Genomic DNA, 27,108 nt, shown 5'->3' with positions numbered 1-27,108 from the left:
CGAACCAAACCTCTTTGTGACCAAACCTTGCACGATGAGGCTTGGAATCACTGATGGACAGTTTGAGCCTCCGCCCACATACAGTCAGCCATAAGCAGATCACTTCTGGGGGAGGGTGAGAGGGCATTTTCACATTTTTTTGAAGGATGCACAGTTGCACACTACATCCAAGCACGCTGTTGTTACCCCCAGTGCGCATCGGTAAAACACTGCAAGTGGCTGGCACAGGACACAAGGTTATCACAGGCTCACTAAAAAGTCAACACATGTAGAGCTAATGTCCAATACAGTAACAGGTTCACATGTATCAATGGAAATGAGCCAAAATAAAGATGAGCCTGGTAAGTTGAGCTCCAAAGAAATATATTTATATGCTTTTTACCACCTAAAATTATTTCTTAAACTGTTTACCACCCTAAAAATTGTAAATTAAAATTAGAAAACAAAGTGTTGAATGCATACATTTATATTAGAGCAATATGGTCAATTTGAATTTGGTCAGATCTGCACTTTTATATTGTTAATAGATTCTGAAACCCCAAATCATTTGTCTATTAATAATTTAACATCTATCTAGTTTCTAACTAAATTGCGTTGAAGGAGAGAGGCAGGGTTAATCCTTCATGTTTTAAATTAAAATTATGGGGACATTAGTACATAAAGGTGTTTTATACCTGCAGCTAATTATTAGCTCAATTTCATGAAAGCATCACTCCAGCATTTTTCTCTCAGAGCTGAAGTGGTGACCTTTAATCTAAGGGCTCTGCCCCTGCTGCCATATTCCCCTACCAGAATTTTCACCTTTTATTGATGCCCTTCCAGTCCCATAGTGCTATTTTATGACCACAACTTCTGACTGTCTGGAAGTCAGAAATAACATCACAAGCTCTCAATTGAAGTCTATGAAAGCAACAACAGTGCTGTCATAGACTTGTATTAAAAAGTGACTTCCAGCGCACTCCATGAATCATTGAAGCAGCCAACAGGTCACAAACTGCAGAAGACCAACCAGAGCGGTGATGATAGAGGATGAAGATGGGGGCTGGTGAATATAAAAGTAGGGGCACGGGACTTCGATTAGAAGCACCACTTCAGAGTTTTTTCTTCTCAGAATTGGAGTGGTGACCTTTAATCTAAGGGCTCTGCCTTTACTGTCATACTCAAGTACCAGAGTTTTCACCTTTTATTTAGGCCACTCCAGTTCCATGGTGCTATTTTATGAACACAACTTCTGACTGTCTGTAAGTCAGAAAAAATATTACAAGCTCTCAATGCAAGTCTAAGAATGGATGAACAAGTATGTCATGGACTTATATTAGTGACCTCCATCATGCTCCATAAAACCCTAGAGCAACCGAAAAGTCACAAACTGCAGAAGACTGACCGGAGCGGTTGTGATAGAGGATGAAGACGACTACTGGTGAGTATAAGACTAGAGTCAGGGGACTTAAGGTGGTGTCACACACAGCGACGACGACAACGACGTCGCTGCTAAGTCACCATTTTCTGTGACGTTGCAGCGACGTCCCGTCGCTGTCGCTGTGTGTGACATCCAGCAACGAGCTGGCCCCTGCTGTGAGGTCGTTGCTCGTTGCTGAATGTCCTGCTTCATTTTCTCGTCGTCGCTCTCCCGCTGTGACGCACAGATCACTGTGTGTGACAGCGAGAGAGTGACGAAATGAAGCAAGCAGGGAGCAGGAGCCGGCGTCTGGCAGCTGCGGAAAGCTGTAACCACTGTAAACATCGGGTAACCAAGGGAAGACCTTTCCCTGGTTACCCGATATTTACCTTCGTTACCAGCCTCCGTCACTCTTGCTGCTAGTGCCGGCTCCTGCTCTGTGCACATGTAGCTGCAGTACACATCGAGTTAATTAACCCGATGTGTACTGTAGCTAGGAGAGCAAGGAGCCAGCGCTAAGCCGTGAGCGCGGCTCCCTGCTCTCTGCACATGTAGCGACGTTATGATCGCTGCTGCGTCGCTGTGTTTGACAGCTAAGCAGCGATCATAACAGCGACTTACAAGGTCGCTGTTACGTCACAGAAAATGGTGACATAACAGCGATGTCGTTGTCGTTGTCGTTATGTGTGACACCAGCTTTAGAATAAAACCGCCACTCCAGCAATGATAAGATTAGAGTCAGGGGACTAAAGGCCCCTTTACACACTGAGACTTTCAGCGATCCCACCAGCGATCCCAACCTGGCCAGGATCGCTACAAAGTCTCTGGTGAGTCTCTGGTGAGCTGTCAAACAGGCAAACCTGGCCAACGACGCAACAGCGATCCGGACCTGCAGAACGACCTAGCTAGTCAAACACTGGAAACGAGTGATGTGTCACAATATCTGTCAATCACTATTCTCTGTCAGTCGGTCTCTCCCTCTCGGTCTCTATTCTCTCTCTGTTGGTCCGTCACTATCTCTGTCCCTCTCTCACAGTCTGTAAGTCATTTTCCCCTCCTCTCTCATACTCACGGATCCCCGATCCCCGGCGCGGCGCTGCACGGCATTCACACTGCTGCGGCGGCTTTTACTATTTTGAAAAAGCCGGCCGCTCGTTAAACAATTTCATATTCCCTACTTTCCCTGCCCACAGGCGCCTATGATTGGTTGCAGTGAGACACGCCCCCACGCTGAGTGACAGGTGTCTCACTGCACCCAATCACAGCAGCCGGTGGGCGTGTCTATACTGTGCATTGAAATAAATAATTAAATAATTAAAAAAAAACGGCGTGAGGTCCCCCCCAATTTTAATCCCAGCCAGATAAAGCCATACGGCTGAAGGCTGGTATTCTCAGGATGGGGAGCTCCACGTTATGGGGAGCCCCCCAGCCTAACAATATCAGTCAGCAGCCGCCCAGAATTGCCGCATACATTATATGCGACAGTTCTGGGACTTTACCCGGCTCTTCCCGATTTGCCCAGGTGCGTTGGCAAATCGGGGTAATAAGAAGTTATTGGCAGCCCATAGCTGCCAATAAGTCCTTGATTAATCATGTCAGGCGTCTCCCCGAGAAACCTTCCATGATTAATCTGTAAATTACAGTAAATAAACACACACAACTGAAAAAATCATTTATTAGAAATAAAAAACACAAACACATTCCCTCATCACCAATTTAATCAGCCCCAAAAAGCCCTCCTTGTCCGGCGTAATCCACGGACCTCCAGCGTCGCTTCCAGCTGTGCTGCATGGAGGTGACAGGAGCAGCAGAAGACACAGTCGCTGATGTGTTTCACACACTACAATGTCGCTGGGGAGGTCGCTATTACGTCACAAAACCGGTGACGTTACAATGATGTCGTTTGCCTTGTTGCAGTGTGTAAAGCCACCTCTAGACTTAGACCAACACTCCAGCAATGAAAGACAAAAAAAAATGCTCGAGTGGTGCTTTCAGGCAGAGCTGTAACTATAGTTCAGCTAGAGTGCCTGTGGAGAGACAGTTGTAGTCTAAAACACATCTCCTATATTATCTTTGATTGAAGCTGTTCTTTGTGTCTTGAAGCTGTGCCTCTTCAGAATCTCTTTCTGTATATACACAAGGCTATCACAGGGTCACTAAAAAGTCAACACATGTCCAATACAGTAACGGGTTCCCATATACCAATAGAAAAAAACAAAGCAAAGATGAAAATTGTTTTCAAAATCAGCACAAATCTCATCTGTAAAAGCCAAACAATGTATACAATAGTCCAAAAAAACCCAGAGAGAAAATAGTAAAATACAGACCATGGCTAAGAGTTCAAGGCTTGAACTTCTAGCCATGCTCAGTACCTTAGTGTTAGTTGTATCCATGGATATTTTGCACTATTATATAAATTTTTTAGATTTTAAGGATGAGATTTGTGCTGGTTTTTCAACTGGTTTTTTTTTGTTACTTGGAGTTTTGTGACCTTGCACCATTCAAGTGAGCTAATCTCTTTTTTTTGTCAAAGTAAAGATGAGCATAGTAAGTTGAGCCCCAAAAAGTATATTTATGTGCTTTATACCACTTAAAATGATTAGCTAAACTTTTTAACACCCTAAAAAATGTAGATTATAATTAGAAAACAAAGTGTTAAACACGTACATTACTTCCTATGTTCTAAAATTATATCAATGACGAGTACAAAGTGCAGAATATAAAACAGGAGGAAAACTTTATATCAAACCGGTGTCCTAGTTTTCTTATGAAAATATAATTAAGCTCCTGGCTAAGTTTTCACTTTGACTTTTTTTTACAGGCGGGGTAGTGCCAGGCTAATTACATTAACCTGCGGTAGTGGTAATTTATATCTCAATGGTGAGCTCACCTAAGGTAACTTAATATTATTGTCATAGGTAATAAATCTGGAAGAGTAATAGAAAGTAGGAAGTTTTGTTACATGGAAGTTAACTGCCTTTAGGATGTGCCAAGCTTTAAAGTAATTGGCATACGTTGGCATAGCTGCTTATTAGTATGCCCCGCATAGCTATAATCTGCGGATAACAATATAATAAAGACGTAAAGATATTATCACAGCATAAACTACAGTTTGCATGCCTGTCAGATACTGAACTACCAATAAAGCAAGGTAACAGAGAATACTGCAATAATCATACAGCACACAGTAATTATTGTGCCGTAATTATAGCTTTGCCCAAATGCAGAGAACCTTGTTTTTTATAGAAATCCTGTGACAAGGACCTGGCTTGTTACTATGAAAAGATAGGCAACATAAAAGCAAATCAAGCCATAGAAGGCTCTTCGAAAAGTGGTTTAAAGCATTTTTCTAATTGCCTAAATTTTCCCAAATTCCTAAACCGGCCTTATGTTTCTATTTATATTAGTGAAAGATTACAAAATCCTTAGTACATTTCATGTACACCATATATGAAAGGAAAAAATATCTTTTTCATACAATCAACCTCAAAGACATTACCTTCACCCTCCTTTTGTTGGCAAGTACACACCTGCTGCTTTGATCTTACACTGACAGATGGCCCTTATTTCCTATTAAGTCACAATTTAGTGATTCATTTTAATATGCCATGGACTGCGGAAAGCCCAAGACCAGATGTCTATTTATTCTCCCATGGAAGAGTATTCATAAGGAAAAGTTAAGACGACACATGCTCTTTTCAATGGTGTTCTAGTTCCTGCCTGGTATAAATCAGAATCTTTGGCAGCAACAATTACAATGTAGTTTGTGCTCATATAACAGCGTACACCACAAAAAGAGGAATTATTCCCCAAAAATTCAGCAAAATTCACAGAAAGAAAGGGCAACAGTGTTTACCTGCTCAGGACACAGAATCAAATGCACTCACAGGATGGAGCAAAACGCCTTAATAAAGATGGAGGCAACGGGTGCAAAACACTGATAAAGCAACCATTCACACACTGCCACTCCATGGAGTGGGTAATTGCTTAGTATTAAAATTGCACACAGATGGCTTGTATAGGGTGCCGTTCACACATGTAGGTGCACAGTGTCTAGTTTACAGCCTATTGATGACGCCCATACCATTAGTCTAGGCGGGCTGCCCAGCACTATATAAGTGCACAACGTTATACAGAATGCAGCCAATTAATGTAGGCCTTGTAAACTAGGGTCTCTGCTCCTGTGTGGTGCACTTATATAGTGGGCAGCCCACTTAGTCTAACAGTATGGGTGTCATTAATAGGCTGCTAACCTGGTAATGTGCACCTGCATGTGTGAATGGCGCCCTATACAAGCCATTTGTGTGCAACTTTAAGACTTAGGGGCACTTTGCACACTACGACATCGCAGGTGCGATCTCGGTGGTTTCAAATTGAAAGTGACACACATCCGGCGTCGCAGGCGATATCGTAGTGTGTAAAGCCTTTTTGATACGATTAACGAGCGCAAAATCGTCGTAATTGTATCATCGGTGTATCGTCGGTCATTTCCATAATTTGGAAATTACCGATGTTACGATGTTGTTCCTCATTCAAGCGGCATCACACATCGCTGTGTGTGAAGCCGCAGGAGCGAGGAACATCTCCTACCTGCGTCCTGCGGCTCACGCAGGCTATGCGGAAGGAAGGAGGTGGGCAGGATGATTACGTCCCGCTCATCTCCGCCCCTCCGCTTCTATTGGCCGCCTGCCGTGTGACGTCGCTATGACGCCGCACGACCCGCCCCCTTAATAAGGAGGCGGATTGCCGGCCAGAGCGACGTCGCAGGGCAGGTGAGTGCATGTGAAGCTGGCGTAGCAATAATGTTCGCTACACCAACTATCTCCATGATATCGCAGCTGCGACGGTGGCGGGGACTATCGCGCTCAGCATCGCAAGCATCGGCTTGCGATGTCGTAGTGTGCAAAGTGCCCCTAAGGCCTCTTCTCCACTAGCGTTTTTTTTCTCCTAATTCCATCGCATTGAGAAACAGATTGCAATCTTGCAAATGGTTTCTAATGATGCTGTCTACATTTCCCTTTTTTTCTCAGACGATACACGGGCTCTCCTTGAAATCGCAGCATGCTGCGATTTGATGCGATTCTCAGCTCTCTCACCCCCATGCAAGTCAGAATCCGGGTGACATGCGCATGTCACACGGATCCTGACACTTGCATACCGCGTCAGACTGGCTACTGGAGGAATCTCCTGTAAAACCCGTCCTGGCCGCGGTTACATGCACTGAACCCCGGAGCTGTCCCCTGAGCTCCAGAGTGCAGCCTGAACAGCGAGCGCCAAGTGATTGATTCCCCGGCGATTGCTGGTCAGGTCAGCACAGCTGCAGACAGACCAGGCAGACGCTGGAGCTCAGGTGACAGCTCTGCAGCTGAGTGCAGGTAACCCCCGGCCAGGACTGGTTTTACAGGAGATTTCTCCCGTAGCCAGTCCTACGCTGCTTGCCTAAAATCTCACATAGCACTCGCATGACGCTCACATGTCATACGGATGCTATGTGAGGAAAAAAACACACACTGTACGCAGATCACACGCAGGATACTCGACTCACATTTTGAGCTGAGTATCGCTGTGATTTATAAAACGCTAGTGGAGAAGAGGCCTAAGGCCTCTTCTCCACTAGCGTTTTTTCCTGCAAATTCCCTCGCATTGAGAAACGGTTTGCAATCTTGCAAATGGTTTCTAATAATGCTGTCTCCATTTCCCCTTTTTTTCCAGACGATACACGGGCTCTCCTTGAAATCGCAGCATGCTGCGATTTGATGCGATTCTCAGCTCTCTCACCCCCATGCAAGTCAGAATCCGGGTGGCATGCACATGTCACACGGATCCTGACACTTGCATCCCGCATCAGACTGGCTACCGGAGGAAACTCCTGTAAAACCAGTCCTGGCCGCGGTTACATGCACTGAACCCCGGAGATGTCCCCTGAGCTCCAGAGTGCAGCCTGAACAGCGAGCGCCGAGTGATAGATTCCCTGGCGATTGCTGTTCAGGTCAGCACAGCTGCAAACAGATCAGGCAGACGCTGGAGCTCAGGTTACAGCTCTGGAGCTGAGTGCAGGTAACCGCGGCCAGGACTGGTTTTACAGGAGATTTCTCCCGTAGCCAGCCCTACACTGCTTACCTAAAAACTCACATAGCACCCGCATGACGCTCACATGTCATACGGATGCTATGTGAGGAAAAAAACACACACCGTACACAGATCACACGCAGGACACACGCAGGATACTCGACTCACATTTTGAGCCGAGTATCGCTGTGATTAAAAAAACGCTAGTGGAGAAGAGGCCTGAGGCCTCTTCTCCACTGGCATGTAAAAAATCACAGCGATACTCGGCTCAAAATGTGAGACGAGTATCCTGTGTGTGATCTGTGTACGGTGTGTGCTTTTTTTCCTCACATAGCATCCGTATGACATGGCCGCGGTTACCTGCACTGAGCTCCAGAGCTGTAATCTGAGCTCCAGCGTCTGCCTGATCTGTTTGCAGCTGTGCTGTGCTGACCTGAACAGCAGTCGCCGGGGAATCCATCACTCGGTGCTCGCTGTTCAGGCTGCACTCTGGAGCTCAGGTGACAGCTCCAGGGTTCAGTGCATGTAACCGCGGCCAGGACTGGATTTACAGGAGATTTCTCCGGTAGCCAGTCTGACGCGGTATGCAAGTGTCAGGATCCGTGGGACATGCGCATGCCACCCGGATTCTGACTTGCATGGGGGTGAGAGAGCTGAGAATCGCATCAAATCGCAGCATGCTGCGATTTCAAGGAGAGCCCGTGTATCGTCTGGAAAAAAAGGGGAAATGGAGACTGCATCATTAGAAACCATTTGCAAGATTGCAAACCGTTTCTCAATGCGAGGGAATTTGCAGGACAAAAACGCTAGTGGAGAAGAGGCCTGAGGCCTCTTCTCCACTAGCGTTTTTTAAATCACAGCGATACTCGGCTCAAAATGTGAGTCGAGTATCCTGCGTGTAATATGCGTGTGATCTGCGTACAGTGTGTGTTTTTTTCCTCACATAGCATCCGTATGACATGTGAGCGTCATGCGAGTGCTATGTGAGTTTTTAGGTAAGCAGTGTAGGGCTGGCTACGGGAGAAATCTCCTGTAAAACCAGTCCTGGCCGCAGTTACCTGCACTCAGCTCCAGAGCTGTAACCTGAGCTCCAGCATCTGCCTGATCTGTCCGCAGCTGTGCTGACCTGAACAGCAATCGCCGGGGAATCCATCACTCGGCGCTCGCTGTTCAGGCTGCACTCTGGAGCTCAGGGGACAGCTCTGGGGTTCAGGGCATGTAACCGCGGCCAGGACTGGTTTTACAGGAGATTCCTCCGGTAGCCAGTCTGACGCGGTATGCAAGTGTCAGGATCCGTGTGACATGCGCATGCCACCCGGATTCTGACTTGCATGGGGGTGAGAGAGCTGAGAATCGCATCAAATCGCAGCATGCTGTGATTTCAAGGAGAGCCCGTGTATCGTCTGAGAAAAACAGGGAAATGGAGACAGCATCATTAGAAACCATTTGCAGGATTGCAAACCGTTTCTCAATGCGAGGGAATTTGCAGGACAAAAACGCTAGTGGAGAAGAGGCCTAAAGCCCGCTACACACGCTTCAATATATCTCACAATCCGTCGTTGGGGTCAAGTTGTAAGTGACGCACATCCGGCATCGTTTGTGAGGTATCTGCGTGTGACATCAACTTGCGATCAGGATTGAACGCAAAACCGTTGATCGCAAACACATCGTATCATTCTCTAGAATTGAGCGTTTTGTTGCACGAACCTAGTGAATTGTAATGTGTGACATCCCTCATACGATTTCGGTGTCTGATGCTATGTGCACAGGTGTGCGCTCTGCACCGCAGCTTAAAAAAGGTCCGCTTCAGAGCGCAGCTGAAAAGCTGCATTCTGAAGCGCCTCACAATGTCTGTCATTCACTAATCTCTGTCAGTCGGTCACTATCTCTGTCCCTCACTCTCTGTCCATGTCAGTCTATCCCCCTCTCTCATATACTCACCGATCCCCGATCCCCGACGCTGCACGGCATTCACACTGCTCCGGCGGCTTTTACTGTTTTGAAAAAGCCGGCCGCCCATTAAACAATTTCGTATTCCCTGCTTTCCCCGCCCACCGGCGCCTATGATTGGTTACAGTGAGACACGCCCCCACGCTGAGTGACAGGTGTCACACTGCACCCAATCACAGCAGCCGGTGGGCGTGTCTATACTGTGTATTGAAATAAATAATTAAATAATTAAAAAAAACGGCGTGCGGTTCCCCCCAATTTTAAAACCAGCCAGATAAAGCCATACGGCTGAAGGCTGGTATTCTCAGGATGGGGAGCTCCACGTTATGGGGAGCCCCCCAGCCTAACAATATCAGCCAACAGCCGCCCAGAATTGCCGCATACATTATATGCGACAGTTCTGGGACTGTACCCGGCTCTTCCCGATTTGCCCTGGTGCGTTGGCAAATCGGGGTAATAAGGAGTTATTGGCAGCCCATAGCTGCCAATAAGTCCTAGATTAATCATGTCAGGCGTCTATGAGACACCTTCCATGATTAATCTGTAAGTGACAGTAAAAAAACACACACACATGAAAAAATCCTTTATTAGAAATAAAAAACACAAACACATTCCCTCATTACCAATTTATTAACCCCCGACAAACCCTCCATGTCCGGCGTACTCCACAGTCCTCCAGCGTCGCGTCCAGCTCTGCTGCATGGAGGTGACAGGAGCAGCAGAAGACACCGCCGCTCCGGTCACCTCCACGCAGGTAATGAAGACAGCCGGCGATCAGCTGAGCTGTCACTGAGGTTACCCGCTGTCACTGGATCCAGCGGTGGATGCAGCGGTGGCCGCGGGTAACCTAAGTGACAGCTCAGCTGATCGCCGGCTGTCTTCATTACCTGCGTGGAGGTGACCGGAGTGGCGGTGTCTTCTGCTGCTCCTGTCACCTCCATGCAGCAGAGCTGGACGCGACGCTGGAGGACTGTGGAGTACGCCGGACATGGAGGGTTTGTCGGGGGTTAATAAATTGGTAATGAGGGAATGTGTTTGTGTTTTTTATTTCTAATAAAGGATTTTTTCATGTGTGTGTGTTTTTTTACTGTCACTTACAGATTAATCATGGAAGGTGTCTCATAGACGCCTGACATGATTAATCTAGGACTTATTGGCAGCTATGGGCTGCCAATAACTCCTTATTACCCCGATTTGCCAACGCACCAGGGCAAATCGGGAAGAGCCGGGTACAGTCCCAGAACTGTCGCATATAATGTATGCGGCAATTCTGGGCGGCTGTTGGCTGATATTGTTAGGCTGGGGGGCTCCCCATAACGTGGAGCTCCCCATCCTGAGAATACCAGCCTTCAGCCGTATGGCTTTATCTGGCTGGTTTTAAAATTGGGGGGAACCGCACGCCGTTTTTTTTAATTATTTAATTATTTATTTCAATACACAGTATAGACACGCCCACCGGCTGCTGTGATTGGGTGCAGTGTGACACCTGTCACTCAGCGTGGGGGGCGTGTCTCACTGTAACCAATCATAGGCGCCGGTGGGCGGGGAAAGCAGGGAATACCAGATTGTTTAATGGGCGGCCGGCTTTTTCAAAACAGTAAAAGCCGCCGGAGCAGTGTGAATGCCGTGCAGCGCCGGGGATCGGGGATCGGTGAGTATGAGAGAGGGCTGCTAACTTCAGCAACTTAGGAGATTAGCGGTCACCGGTGAGTCCTTCACTGGTGACCGCTAATCAGGACGCGACACAGACAGAGCCGCAGCATGACAATGAAGTCGGGTGAAGTTCACCCGAGTTCATTCTGACAGTGCGGCTCTGTCTGTGTCTGCTGTGATCTGCCATTCAGCTCTGCTACATGGCTGTCTGTGTCTGCTGTTAGCGGCCATGTAGCAGAGCTGAATGGCAGATGACATAGTAAAAACGCATCCCTACACATTACACACGCTTGGCAAGTCAATAAAAAAAAAAAAAAGGTGCCCAATGCATACGTCACGGAACACATGATCTAAAGGATCGCACACAAAATTGACCAATTTAACATAGACTACTAACGCTCGTGTGACAGCAAATGAACGACCAACGTGAAATCTCATAGATCCCGTATGCAACCTGGGCGTGTCACATCGCAAATGCGATTGTACAACTAATTGCAACGTGTAAAGTGGGCTTAAGGCCTCTTCTCCACAAGCGTTTTTGTCCTGCAAATTCCCTCGCATTGAGAAACGGTTTGCAATCTTGCAAATGGTTTCCTATGAGGCTGTCTCCATTTCCCCGTTTTTTAAGGACTCTACACAGGCTCTCCATGAAATCGCAGCATGCTGCGATTTGATGCGATTCTCAGCCCTCTCACCCCCATGCAAGTCAGAATCCGGGTGGCATGCGCATGTCACACGGATCCTGACACTTGCATACCGGGTCAGACTGGCTACCGGAGGAAACTCCTGTGAAACCAGGCCTGACCGCTGTTACCTGCACTGAACCCCGGAGCTGTCCCCTGAGCTCCAGACTGCAGCCTGAACAGCGAGCGCCGAGTGATTGATTCCCCGGCGACTGCTGGTCAGGTCTGCACAGCTGCAAACAGATCAGGCAGACGCTGGAGCTCAGATTACAGCTCTGGAGCTGAGTGCAGGTAACCGCGGCCAGGATTGGTTTTACAGGAGATTTGTCCTGTAGCCAGTCTGACGCTGCTTACCTAAAAACTCACATAGCACCCGCATGATGCTCACATGTCATACGGATGCTATGTGAGGAAAAAAAAACACACACCACACGCAGATCACACGCAGGATACTCGACTCACATTTTGAGCCGAGTATCGCTGCGATTTTTTACACGCTAGTGGAGAAGGGGCCTAAGGCTGGAAATACACTTATGCGTGTAAAAGAGGTCTGAGTTGCATGCTAGAAAGTCGGACGATTTTAGTTCACGTTATGATCAGTGTGCAATGCAACTGCAATGCGATCCTGAGATTTTTGTCGTGATTGCACTCCGTGAGCAATGCGTGTTTGATGCGTATGTGATCCGTTTTTACTATGTCATCTGCCTTTCAGCTCTGCTACATGGCCGCTGACAGCAGACACAGACAGAGCCATGTAGCAGAGCTGAATGGCCGCTGACAGCTGACACAGACAGAGCCGCACGATCAGAATGAAGTCGGATGAACTTCACTCGACTTCATTGTCATCCCGTGGCTCTGTCTGTGTACCATGGCCTGATTTTCTGTCACCGGTGAAGGTCTCACCGGTGACCGCAAATCCTGAGATCTGTGGCCACGGGTAACCGGTGTGATGTCATCGCTGATAGCGCGACTCACTTCAGTCGCTGCGGGAAGCTCAGAGAGACCGGTCATGGTCTGTGACCGCTCTGTCAGCTTCTGATGTAGCAGTGCTGAAAGCGTCGTGGGACCGCTGTGTATTACGTCGGTCATGGAGGGGTATTTTGGGACTTTATTAAAATGGTGAAAGAGGTTGCTGCTGTTTTTTGTCATTTATTACAAATTTTTTGGATGTGTGTGTTTATTTTCTTTAACTAACAGGTTAATAATGGAAGATATCTTGGGGAGACATCTGCCATGATTAACCTAGGACTTAGTGGCAGCTATGGGCTGCTGCCATTAACTCCTTATCCCTTCGATTGCCACCACACCAGAGCAATTCGGGATGAGCTGGGTACAGTCCCGGGACTGTAGCATCTCATGGATGCGGCTATTCCGGGCGGCTGCAGGCTGATATTTTTAGGGTTGGGGGGCTCCCCATAATGTGGAACTCCCCATCCTGAGAATGCAAGCCTTCAGCCATGTGGTTTTACCCTGGCTGGTATCAAAATTGGGGGGGACCGTACGCCGTTTTTTTAAATTATTTATTTATTTTACTTCATGATATAGACCCGCCCACCGGCAGCTGTGATTGGTTGCAGTGAGACAGCTGTCGCTCATCGTGGGGGCGTGTCTGACTGCAACCAATCATAGGCGCCGGTGGGTGGGGAAAGCAGGGAATACGAGATTGAATAATGAGCGGCCGGCTATTTCAAAAGAGGAGATGCCGCCGGAGCAGTGTGAACGCCGTGCAGCGCCGCACCGGTGATCGGGGATCAGTGAGTATGAGAGAGGGGGAGAGAGGGATAGATCGACATGGACAGAGAGAGATCGAGACCAAGGACAGGGAGACAGAGACAGAGACCGACCGACCGACAGAGAGAGAATAGAGACCGAGAGGGAGAGACCGACTGACAGAAATAGAGATTGACCGACATTATGAGCCCTCACTCATTTCCTGTGTTTTCTGAAACATGCGATAAATGTATTTAGAAAAATGAATGTCACTAGGATGGTGTGAGTGCCGTCTGTGTGACATTCGTTTATTTACCCGCTCCCATAGAGTTGCATTGGAGAGACTCGCGTGAGAAACTCACCAAAATGCAAAATGCTGCGATTTGATTTTTTTACTCAGTCTGATTTGGACTGAGCAAAAAATAGCAGATGGGAGCTGCCTCATTGATTAACATGGGTCCGAGTGCAATGCGAGAATTTCTCGCATTGCACTCGTGCGAGTTAATCGCAAATGAGAAGCCGGCCTTAGCAATCAGTCCCTCCATGGAGTGGCAGTGTGTCAGTGGTTGCTCCATCAGTGTTTTGCACCTTTTGCCTCTATCTTTATTAAGGGGTTTTGCTGCATCCTGTGATACCATTTGTTCCTATTGCCGGGGCAGGTAAACATTATTGCCCTTTCTTGATGTGAATTTTTCAATAACAGCATAGAAAGAAACAAATCAGATTTCATTTGCAGTGTCAGAGGCTGATACTTTGTGGTTACTATTATTTTGTGGGATAATATCTCTACGGAGCACATTCAGCACTATTGTATAGTTGATTTTAATTAAAAGTCAGGGTACCTTTCCAGCTTTGTTAGGAAGATGTCCTGGGTCTGATTAGCTGAAACTTGCACTGAGAAGTTAATTTGACATACAACATATTTTTCTTCAGGTAAGTGTCGCAGGAAGCCGTTTGTAATCGCTGTCTTCCCCGTGCCTGTGGGGCCCACAAAAAGTAATGGCTTGTCTTGAAGCAGCAATGTCTCCAGGAAGTACATCTGCATAGCGGTCCCAGGCGTACTCACTATAATGTCATTAAGCTGAAAGAAAAAAACGAGAACAGGTCCCGACAATGTAAATACAATGTTTTATTAATCGTTCTTTACTCATAAACAAACTTCTTTTAGATAAACTGGCAGCCCTTCTTCCTCATTTAGATGATATTAGTTTCCGACATTTAGTACTTGACACTCGTAAAGAAATGAAAATGTAATTTTTAATCCAGGACAAGATGTTGCTGATGGATGTTACAAAGGAAGTGTTGTATGAATAGCTGAGTTTATCTGGGTAAGAGGAGAGGACAATAAGAATGGTGTCCACTGGGATTTAATCCTTTATATATAACATTCTATATGTTAAGGGCCTTTCAATGGCCTAGTCTTGATGGGCACTTTCACAATATGTACAGTATTTTATTTACAAAAATTTGCTCATGGCAGATATATCACCAGATCCTGTTTATTTGTGGGGAACAAAAATTAAAATAAAAATATATCAGTCTTCACTAATTTTTTTAACAGAAAACACCCTTAAAATTGTTGGAAGTTACATCACTATCTACTTACATAATCCCCAGTTTTGTCTGTTCCCCTATTCCGTGATGCACTGCGGCATTGTCCGTTGCGCAGCAGCAGTTCACACCACATCATAACCATGGTGACCAGGGGCAACAAGGGAGGCGGCACGCAAATTGTGGGCTGAGTGAGGCGAATTCGGTTTCCAGTGTAACACTCACTACATCCAAGCACAACGCGGTGTTTTAGTCACACATTGCCGAGGTGACAGAGCAGGAGGCGTGCCCAGGTATGTCCGCCAGCGCCTCACATCGCCATGTGTTGAGCGGTGTCTTGCAGAGCCGTGAGACATGGCTGGCTGCCCTGAGGAGCACCGGGTACTGAGTTTGTGGGCGGAGCTAGCTTAGGGAGGTGTGCTCTCCTCACAAGTATTTTCAGATGGACGAGATGAGGAGATCTCACACATACTTTTTGGCTCTATTTGAATGGGCAATCAGTACAGCAGAGCCTTTTTTAATTATTTTAATAAATAATATTAAAAAAAATGACATAGGATCCCCCTTATTTTTGATTGCCAGCTAGGTAAGCCCAGACATCTGGGGGCTGGGATTCTCAGCGTTAGGAGGCTCATGCTATATGTGCCCCCCATGCTGAGAATCACAGTCCGCAGGTGCCCAGATCCAGCATATACATGTGATATACCAGATCTGTAGCTTACCCAGCTCTTCCAGTCTGCCCTGATGCTTTTGGCAGACTGGGTAATAAGAGGTTAATATCAGCTGTTTTTTTGCCAGTTGATATTAAGCCCTGAATTAATAAAGTTTGGCTTCAGCTTGAAACCAGACTTTTTCAAGTCATCTATAGTAAAGTAAAATAACACACACACTAAACACCTTTATTACAAATAAAACACAGAAAATACTTTTATTTTAAATAAAGACAATCAAACCCTCATTTACCATTTTATTAAATCCCCAAATCCTCCGAAGTAGTCCAGTAATCGATGTCCCATGCAGCTCTCTTACCTGGTTCTGCGCTGTGTGCTGTCCGCTGTGCTAACCCCAAACATACCCAGCTCCGACGTAAATCCACAACCGAGGTCCCACGCCGGCTCTGCTATATTAACTCCTCTTACTGAGCGGTGATATGAAGCGATCGCTCAGCTCGAGCTACGGCATATAATGACAGCTCTGAAGCCCACGGTTGTGGAAGCGGTGATCTCAGAGGTGTCATTGTATGCTGGACCTCGCACTGAAAGATGACATGAAGCAACCGCTAAGTGCCAGGGCTGGTACAGAATGACTGCTCTGAGATCACCGCAAGAGCTTCAGAGCTGTCATCTGTGCCGGCGAGCGGTGGAGAGTGGAAGACAGGGGAGAGAAAGGGAGAGAGAGAAAGAAAGAGGGAGGAGAGAGAGAAAGAGAGAGGGAGGTGAGAGAGACAGAGAGGGAGAGAGAGAGGGAGGATAGAGAAGGAGGAGAGAGAAAGAGGGAGAAGAGAGAGAGGAGAAAGAGAGAGAAAGAGAGAAACGGACGGTGACAAGAGAGGGACAGAGGAGAGAGAGAGGCACAGAGGGAGAATAGAGAGGGAGGAGAGAGACAGAGGGAGGAGACAGTGGGAGGAAATAGAGAGAGAGGGAGGAGAGAGAGGCAGGATAGAAAGAGAGGGAGGAGAGAGAGGGACAGAGGAGAGAGGGACGGAGGGGAGAGAGAGAGAGAGAGAGAGGGAGAGAGGGAGGATAGAGAAGAAGGAGAGAGGGACAGAGGAGAGAGAGGGAGGATACACAAGAAGGAGAGAGAGAGGGAGGAGAGAGTGAGGAGAGAGGGAAAGAGAGGGACAGAGGAGAGAGGGACAGAGGGAGGATAGAGAGAGGAGAGAGGCAGAGGGAGGAGAGAGAGAGAGGGGGGACAGAGAGAGGCAGGATAGAGAGAGAGAAAGAGAGAGGGAGGAGAGAGAGAGAGAGAGAGAGGGAGGAGAGAGAGGGAGAGAGAGATAGAGGGAGAGAGGAAGGTTAGAGAAGAAGGAGAGAGAGAGGGAGGAGAGAGAAGGAGGCAGGATAGAGAAACATAGGGAGGAGACAGAGAGAGGAGAAAGAGGCAGGATAGATAGGGACGAGAGAGAGCAAGAGAGGGAGGAGAGACAGAGACGGACGGAGGAGAGAGAGAGGGAGAGAGGGAGGATAGAGAAGGAGGAGAGTGAGGGAGGATAGAGAAGGAGGGGAGTGAGGGAGGAGAGAAAGAGAGAGGGGGGATAGAGAGGGAGGGGAGAGAGGCAGGATATAGAGAGAGGGAGGAGAGGGAGACAGAGGGACGGAGGAGAGAGAGAGAGACATTAAGCCCTAAATTAATAAAGTTAACACCTAAACACCTTTATTACAAATAAAACACAGAAAATACTTTTATTTTAAATAAAGACAATCAAACCCTCATTTACCATTTTATTAAATCCCTCTGAAGTAGTCCAGTAATCGTCCCACGCAGCTTTCATTCTTACCTGGCTCTGCACTGCTCTCCCCTGTGCTCTCCCACTACTTCCGGGGCCGCTCATTGCACTTAATGTAATATGCACTGCATCGCCCCGCCTGCTCTCTCTGACAGCTGCGTGTTAAATCTACTTATATAATCACCAGTTCTGTCTTTTCCCCTATTCCGTGATGCACTTCAGCATTGTCCGTTGTGCAGCCGCAGTTCGAACGATGCTCCGCCTTCCGGAATCTCACTGCACGCACTTGTGACGCCCTGGACAAGCCAGGTAGTCACAGATAGAGCCCCGCACAACACCAGTCCCTCACTAGGTAGCACCAGCCAACCACATATCACCCTAGTCACCTCCCTCAGGGCTGGATGGACACACCAGGGGGCAGAGCCAGGCGATTGGACATGCCTACCGAGGAGTCTCAGACAGCCTGGGGCGGGAAAGTTTAGAGCAATTTTGGTGTTGAGCAGAAGTGGAGGTCAGGCCTGTGTGTGAAAGGCCTGAAGTAAACTGAACCGGTGCCAGGGTAAGAGCCCTGGTGCTGCTGGCTAGGAGGCATACGGAGGCCTTTGTCTGCAGGAGCTGGGAAGACGGCTCGGTGGAACCGTGGTGGACCGGGACAGGGTAGTGGCCCACCAGTACCGACCCGGGGAACCGACTCGGCAACCGGAGCACAAGAGGGGGTACTCAGACCCTGAAATGAGGTCTAGAAACTACTGGACTGAGTTAATTAACTGATTGCGGTCTGGACTTTAGGTCCTTTCCCACCCAAAGTCCCTCATAGAAGACAACAGCCCAATGATGGGGATAGAAAGCCACTGCCAAGGATCAGAGATCCCACGGGCCAGCGTCTGCGGGCAAACGGGCTCTTCCGACATCCACAAGCCGGGGAGCGGACTCCTGACTCTGCAAGTGCAGGTAGTCCAACTACTCAAACAGGTGCAGGAGAAAGGCAGACACCACCAACCGGGTGGGGGAACCCGACTGCAGCCGGCTGCGAGCACCGACCACCATCATCTTGGTTTACCAGAGACTAGAATGTTTCATTCTAATAGTGAGTACACCAGTGCCCTTCGGCCGCCCAACTCCCTGCACCACCAAAGCACCCCCAACGGGTCCCGGGGGTACCATCCCTGCCCACGGAGGGGTTAAAAACTTGCTGCATACCATCTCCCCTGGGTGCCCCGTAACTGCCGCGGTGGTGTCCACCTTCACCACATCCGTGGGTGGCATCACGAACTTAAAACACGGCTCCGGCCATAGACCTATGTCCCCAAACCGCCAACCCCTTTTTGGTCGGAGTGACCGCAGGACCCCCGCGTCTGGAGACCCTCAAGCCATCCACTGAAGATCCGGACCCAAGCGGCTCGGTTGCAGCCGAGCATGGGGCGGCACGCACGCATACACACATATATACACACACAGCAGACACACATAGATACACCGAGCACATACACACATAGCGCACATGCACACAACACAGCCACACACACTGCTGTATATTCACCTGTCCGGGGCCGCCGCCAATTCTGCTGTCAGCCCTTTACTGCAGTTGAATGCTTTGTGGCGCCATAAAGCATTCAACTGTAGTAAAGCCATGACATCAATCTGCAGCGGCCGCTCCGTACACCGCACGCTATCATGGAGGAGTCTGTCTCCTGCAGCTGGAGGCTCCACAGGCACGGAGGACAGGTGAGACATGGCATAATAGGGGACAGAAAGGAACCAGCAGGAGCACATTACTAAACAATGTGCTCATTGCTGCAGGGGACATCAGCCTCAATCCACCAGATCTGTATACCCCCCAGCCCCCCCCCACAAGATCTGTATACCCCCAGCCCCCACCACCAGATTTGTATACCCCCAGCCCCCCCATCAGATCTGTATACCCTAGGCCCCCCCACCAGATCTGTATGCCCCAGCCCCCCACCAGATCTGTATACGTCCAGCCCCCCACCAGATCTGTGTACTCCCAGCCCCCCCACCAGATCTGTATCCCCAGGCCCCCCCAGATCTGTATGCCCCCAACCCCCCCACCAGATCTGTATGCCCCCAGCCCCCCCCACCAGATCTGTATGCCCCCAGCCCCCCCACCAGATCTGAATGCCTCCAGCTCCCCTCATCAGATCTGCATGCCCCCAGCCCCACTCACCACTGCTCTTGTCAACACCACTAAGCATAGACAGATGTTTTTTTCACCGCACTCCCGATGTGATAGCATCGGGCCTATTTCTAGTTAGAAATAAGCAATTTTTTTTTTATTTGAATTCACTTGCTTCACTGAAATTTTACAAAACATTTGATTTATAGCAAATTGATTTGCAACAAATTCTAAGTACTGCAAAGCCTATTGTAATGCCCATACCAGTGTCTCCGTACTGTCCTGCCTCCCCTCCCCCGGCGGGGATGTTGGTTCCCGCACCTGCTCAGATGCCCTGCAGTGGCTGCCCTTGTCCGGTCCATGTTGCTGTCTCCCAGAGCCTGTGTGCACATCACAGGCTTCCTGGTTCTGCTTTGCCCCTTTTTTAAAAGGCACAGAACAACCTAACCCAGAAGTGCCTCTCTGGTCAGCTAAAAGGTTGCAGGTACTTAAGGCACCTTTACTCTAAGGGAGGTACCTGGGTAACAAAGCTGAAGAAGCAACAGCTTTTTAATAAACCTCCCAAATAGGTAGTATTAATTTTGGAGATGAGCAAAATGTTTGTTGCTTAGAAAATGAAAAGGCAACAGCGTTTTAAAACTCATTGAAAAATGTTCCCTTTTTTTGCAGCAACAAGCTTGCTGTTTTTAAAGTGAAGAAATAATGGCTATTTAACAAGCAGTGTGCAAATTCTCTAATTTTTGGGAACATCAATGAATTTCCTGTTTGTTTAATGAATGAGCTTTATTTTTATGAGCTTTCATGTGAGAGTGACTACTGACTCATTATAACTCATTAATGAGTTAATTAACTGTTTGACCAAATAAATTAGAGCAATTTATAATTTCATAGTTTTGTGCAGCCCCTGAATTTTGGTAGAAATTTCCAAATGGCCCTTGGCAAAAAAGGTTCCCCACCCCTGATCTACAACATGTCCTAATAGCATGTAAACAGCTTTTTAGTTGAAAGCAGTCAATCATGTCTTTTACCCCTTCACCCCCGGCCACTAAAACACCCTAATGACCGGGCCATTTTTTGCAATTCTGACCAGTGTCACTTTGACAGGTTATAACTCTGGAACGCTTCAACGGATCCTGGCGATTCTGAGATTGTTTTTTCGTGACATATTGTACTTCATGTCAGTGGTAAATTTAGGCCAATATTTTTTGCGTTTATTTGTGAAAATTTAGGAAATTTTGCAAAAATTTTGAAAATTTCGCAATTTTCAAATTTTGAAAATGTATGCCTATAAATCTGAGAAATATGTCACACAAAATAGTTACTAAATAACATTTCCCACTTGTCTACTTTACATCAGCGCAATTTTCGAAACAAAATTTTTTTCCGTTAGAAAGTTAGAAGGGGTCAAAGTTCATCAGCAATTTCTCATTTTTCCAACAAAATTTACAAACGAATTTTTGTTAGGGACCACATCACATTTGAGGTGACTTTGAGAGGCCGAGGTGACAGAAAATACCCAAAAGTGACCCCATTCTAAAATCTGCACCCCTCACTCTGCTCAAAACCACATCCAAGAAGTTTATTAACCCTTTAGGTGCTTCACAGCAACCAAAGCAATGTGGAAGGAAAAAATGAAAATTTTACTTTTTAACACAAAAATGTTACTTTAGCCATTAAATTTTAAAATTTCACAAGGGAGAAAAGAGAAAATGCACCCTACAATTTATTGTGCATTTTCATGTGGTAAAAATCAATTGTTTGGGCGTACGGCAGAGTTCGAAAGGGAAGGAGCGCCATTTGAATTTTTGAACACAAAATTAGCTGCACTCATTAGCAGACGCCATGTCGGGTTTGAAAACCCCCTGAGGTGCCTAAACAATTGAGCTACCCCACAAGTGATCCCATTTTGGAAACTAGAGCCCTCATATAATTTTTCTAGATGTTTGGTGAGCACTTTGAACCTCTGGGGGCTTCACAGAAGTTTATAACGTTGAGCCGTGAAAAGAAAAAAACAATTTTTTACCACAAAACTGTTGCTTCAACTAGGTAGCTTTTTTTTTCACAAGAGTATCAGGAAAAAATGCAGCATAAAATGTATTGTGCATTTTCTCCTGAGTACGCAGATACACCATATGTGGTGGAAATCAAATGTTTGGGCACACGGCAGGGCTCGGAAGGCAAGGAGCGCCATTTGAATTTTTGACTGCAAAATAAGCTGCACTCATTAGCGGACGCCATGTCGGGTTTTAAGACCCCCTGAGGTGCCTAAACAATGGAGCTACCCCACAAGTGACCCCATTTTGGAAACTAGAGCCCTCAAATAATTTTTCTAGATGTTTGGTGAGCACTTTGAACCCCTGGGGGCTTCACAGAAGTTTACAGCGTTGAGCCGTGAAAAGAAAAAAAAATTTTTTACCACAAAACTGTTGCTTAAACTAGGTAGCTTTTTTTTCACAAGGGTAGCAGTAAAAAATGCACCATAAAATGTATTGTGCATTTTCTCCTGAGTACGCAGATACCTCATATGTGGTAGAAATCAAATGTTTGGGCACACGGGAGGACTCAGAAGGCAAAGAGCACTATTTGAATTTTTGAGTGCAAAATAAGCTGCACTCATTAGCGGATGCCATGTCGGGTTTGAAGACCCCATGAGGTACCTAAACAATGGAGCTCCCCCAAAAGTGACCGCATTTTGGAAACTAGAGCCCTCAAATAATTTTTCTAGATGTTTGGTGTGCACTTTGAACACCTGGGGCTTCACAGAAGTTTATAACGTTGAGCCGTGAAAAGAAAAAAATAAAATTGTAATCACTAAACTGTTGCTTCAACTAGGTAGCTTTTTTTTCACAAGGGTATCAGTAAAAAATGCACCATGAAATTTATAGTGCATTTTTTCCTGAGTACGACGATACCTCATATGTGGTGGAAAGTAATTGTTTGGGCGCATGGCGGGGCTCAGAAGAGAAAGAGCACCATTTGACAGAAAAATTGGTTGGAATCATTAGCTGACGTAATGTTGCATTTGGAGACCCCCTGAGGTGCCTAAGCAATGGAGCTCCCCCACAAGTGACCCCATTTTGGAAACTAGACCCCTCAAGGAATTTATCTAGATGTCTAGCGAGCCCCAAGGGGCTCCACACAAGTTGATAATGTTGAGCCATGAATACAATTTTTTTTTTTCACCACAAAACTGTTACTTGAACCACATAGCTTTTTTTTTCACAAGGGTATCAGGAAAAATGTACCATAAAACGTATTGTGCAATTTCTCCTGAGTACGCAGATACCTCATATGTGGTGGAAATCAAATGTTTGGACACACGGCAGTGCTCAGAAGAGAAAGCGTACCATTTGACACCAAAATTGGTTGGAATCATTAGCGGACGCCATGTCATGTTTGGAGACCAGTATGGTGCCTAAACAGTGGAGCTCCCTCACAAGTGACCCCATCCCCTCAAGGAAATTATCTAGATGTTTGGTGAGCCCCTTGCACCCCCAGGGGCTCCACAGAAGTTGATAACGTTGAACCGTGAAAATTTTTATTTTTTTTTACCACAAAATTTTTGCATCAACCAGGTAGCTTTTTTTTTTTTACAATGGTATCAGGAAAAACTGCACCATAAAACGTCTTGTGCAATTTTTCCTGAGTATGCAGATACCTCATATGTGGTGGAAATAAATTGTTTGGGCGTATGGTGGGGCTCAGAAGAGAAGGAACGCCATTTGACTTTTCAAACGCACAGACGCGTTGCACTGATCGGCCGCTGCAGGACGCACATTCGGATGAGATACAAAAAGTGTCAGTGATACGGAAAAAAAGAAAAAGTCACGCCAAAAATTGAACAGGGATGCATATCCGTTATCTGCATCCCTGATCAGCGCTCGGCAGGACGCACGGACAGATGCGATACAAAAAGCGTTGCGGATACGGAAAAAAGTCACGCCAAAAATTGAGCAGGGATGCAGATTTGTTATGTGCATCCCTGATCAGCGCTTGGCGAGACGCACGGATGGATGCGATACAAAAAGCGTCGCGGATACGGAAAAAAGTCACGCCAAAAATTGAGCAGGGATGCAGATCCGCTATCTGCATCCCTGATCAGCGCTCGGCGAGACGCACAGATGGATGCGATACAAAAAGCGTTGCGGATACGGAAAAAAGTCACGCCAAAAATTGAGCAGGGATGCAGATACGTTATCTGCATCCCTGATCAGCAATTGGCGGGACGCACGGACAGATGCGACACAAAACGCGTTGGGGATACGGAAAAAAAAAAGTCACGCCAAAAATTGACCACGGATGCAGATCCGCTATCTGCATCCGTGATCAGTGCTCGGTGGGAAGCACGGACAGATGAGGTGTAAAAATGGACAGGATACAGGGAAAAAAAAAAAAGTTATACTCACAGTACCCAGAGGAGTAGCAGGAGGAACAGAAGGCAAGCGAGATAGACAGCTTTACAGGAGCCGCAGGCAGGACCCAGGAAGAAGGACCCAGAGATGGAGGCAGATGTGATCGGGCCAGTGAAGAAATTGGACGACCCGGTGAAGGCAGGTAAGTGGACGTCAAAAGGAAGGGGAGAGCAGAGGGGGGCGCGGGAGAGCAGAGGGGGGGTGGGGAGAGCAGAGGGCGGGGGGAGAGCAGAGGGGGAGGGGGGGAGAGCAGAGGGGGATACCGGAGAAGCAAGGAAAGAAGGAAGGAAGCAGAATAGAGATGACAGAGGAGGCAGGCAGATCGCAGGGGGAGCAGATCGGGATGTCGGGGGGCAGATCGGGGCATGGGGGGGCAGATTGGGGGGGCACGGGCAGGGGCCATAACGGGAGCGGGCAGGGGCCATAACAGGAGCGCGCAGGGGCCATAACGGGAGCGCGCAGGGGCCATAACGGGAGTGAAATACTCACGTGGAGCAGGCCCAGAAGCGTTGACAAAAGCGGCGGCAGCGGTGGCGTGGTACCACAAGTACCAGCCACTCCACGCTGCAGACATGTTGGGGGAGGCTCCCCAGACCAGCACAGGCCTGGGGAGGGCGGCCACCTGCAGATCAGACCGCCCCACTGCACACTGATTGGAGTGATTGCGCGTCATAGCACGATCGCTCCAATCAGTGCTGCAGGGGCTGGGGGTGGCATGTTTGAGATCCACGTATGATCTGCTGTAGCTGCTACAATAGATCTTAGCAGGATCTCACAGTATCGCACTAATTCGGGCATTATTTTTGCCGAAATTAGTGCGAATGTTGTGGTTGGCGGTTCAGATTTGAACAGCCAATCACAACGATCGTCGATGGGGGGTTGCAATGCCACCCCCCCTGGGGTCAAGCAAAGGTCCCCTGCTGTAAGAAACAGCAGGGGACATCATTTGAAAGCCGTTGCTATGGCCACGGCAATCAAATGAAGTTTAGGCAGTAAAATTACGTCCCTGGTCGTTAAGTCACGTTAAAATAGGACGTAATTTTACTGCCCGCGGTCGTGAAGGGGTTAAAACCTAAACATCACTGTGTTCAGTGCCTCCCCCCATATTCTATGCAGCCAAGTATTTGAATTGACAGTAGCTTTATTGATTGAACTACTATGTAACACTTGTGTGTTGAGCTATTTAGTGGCCAGACAAAAATGTACACTTATGCAAGCTGTACACTGACTACTTTACATTGTATTAAAATGTCATATCTTCAGTGTTGTTACATGAAAATATATAATAAAATATTTACAAAAATTTGAAGTGTGTAATCACTTTTGTGATATACTGTAGATGCCATTATCGCTTGAAAAAAGCTATTCTTGGGCTTTGAAAACTACAATATTCTTTAGCCTTGTCCTCACTTTGGGTAAAAATTTGAATTTCGTATGCTTTGACGAGTGTACAGTAAATTTTCCTGGTGGAACCTTGTGCATGAATGTGCATGAACTCTAGGCATGCCTGGCTATAAAAAGCAACTACTTTTTTTTTATTCATGAATAGATGAACAGCCATTCCTGACTACATTTTTCTTTATTACAATCCTCATTTATGGTAAACATTTCTATATCATGTGCATTGACGGGTGTAAAATTCCCCAATAGGGTTGTAGTTATACTCATGGAAATTAAATTGTGGCAGTGACAACAGTATTTTTGTGGTTTGTACACGTATTAAATTGTTATCCAAAAAATAACCATTTGGGATATAATATTTTGCAGACATTATTTGTAATTCTATGTCTGTAACAAAAATTACTGTAACTGTAAAAGACTTGTGATTTAGATAAAGTCACAAAACTAATGCAGCAGGCAGTAGCGTTATTGTGGCACATACGCTTGGTAAATTAGATTAATAAAACAATTTTTACAAAAACGTAACCTTTTTTAAAAATATCATTTTTTCTTTATGTTCTCCTCACAACACAAATTTCAGAACACAAAAAACTCTATCTTGCTAAATACGTACATACAGAAAAAGTAATTTGTGGAAACAGCCAGCAATTTGGTTGTAGCAAGTATATTTTTTAAATTTAACTTGTAAAACAGTTACAAAGACAGAATTTTTTTTAATTATATAATTTAATTTATGTATTTAGGTATTTACTGTACCTCCTTGAACAAAAATGCAATGCAACCTTAAAATTTTATGTTGCGAAGTAGCTATACATAAGTTCACAACCGGAATCAAACATGTATTATGGTCGTGGAGTGTATGGTTACTAAATAGAACAATTGAAACAGGTATTCAAAAACTAAAATAGGCCATTTCTTTAAGAGATTTTAAAAAATAATATACATTTTTTCTTGTCAAAAGATAATACTTTCTGTGACACGCAAGCCTATGTTTCAGGAATATGTTTTAACACTAAAATTATAATTGAATCTTTTATTCACAGACTGAGAGTACTTTATCATTGAATATTTCAATGATTATTCACAAACTGAGACTATCACTCACATTTTTAATATGTTTCAACCCTGCAGTAGTGTATCAAAACCAGATTAGTTCTTTTTCTGTTCCTATGAAGAAAGAGTTGTTTGCTCTGACCTCCTTTATTTATGCTGTAAAGCTTAACATGGCACTGATTGTACGGCCCTCATCTTTGATACTGGCTGTGATAGACCAACAGTTGGCTGCATTAAACAATGTGATGTGATACCTGGGGGGGGGCACTAAGGGGAAGCCAGCACACCATGCTTGATATCATAAGCCCACAATCACAATCATTGCGAATCGAATCGCAAAGTGTTTGATTTTCCTGAGATCAACTGTAGATTAATCCTTTAACACAAGGCTGTGTTTGTATTAGGTTTGAAAAGGGGTTGCTTACCATCCTATTAGAGCTTTGAGTGATCCATGTAGCTTTAGGCTGGGGCCACACGGGGATTACTGCGATCCCCTTGCATGACACTCGGCTCGCACTGGCAGTACAGCAGAGACGAGTGTCATGCGAGTGTCCCTGCGACTGAGGTACGATCGTGCGAGCGGACCTCAGCTACGGGGGGCGGACCGGTACTGAGGAGGGGCGGGCCTATGCTGCAGAGGAGAGGGT

At 46.6% G+C, this 27,108-nt stretch overlaps 1 protein-coding gene across 1 annotated transcript in view; it reads right to left on the bottom strand.

Annotated features, from left to right (window-relative positions):
* Window positions 1-27,108, bottom strand: part of LOC142302376 (dynein axonemal heavy chain 3-like) — a 2,626,214-nt gene that overhangs the window by 1,279,042 nt on the left and 1,320,064 nt on the right. Inside the window, exon 42 of the mRNA XM_075343433.1 lies at window positions 14,307-14,545. Within this exon, the coding sequence (XP_075199548.1) occupies window positions 14,307-14,545 (239 nt within the window). The remainder of the gene's footprint in view (window positions 1-14,306; window positions 14,546-27,108) is intronic.

The sequence above is a fragment of the Anomaloglossus baeobatrachus genome, chromosome 4, assembly GCF_048569485.1.
Source record: "Anomaloglossus baeobatrachus isolate aAnoBae1 chromosome 4, aAnoBae1.hap1, whole genome shotgun sequence".
Taxonomy (NCBI): Eukaryota; Metazoa; Chordata; class Amphibia; order Anura; family Aromobatidae; genus Anomaloglossus; species Anomaloglossus baeobatrachus.
The sequence above is the reverse complement of the archived record's forward strand: the minus strand, read 5'-3'. Positions and strand labels throughout refer to the sequence as shown.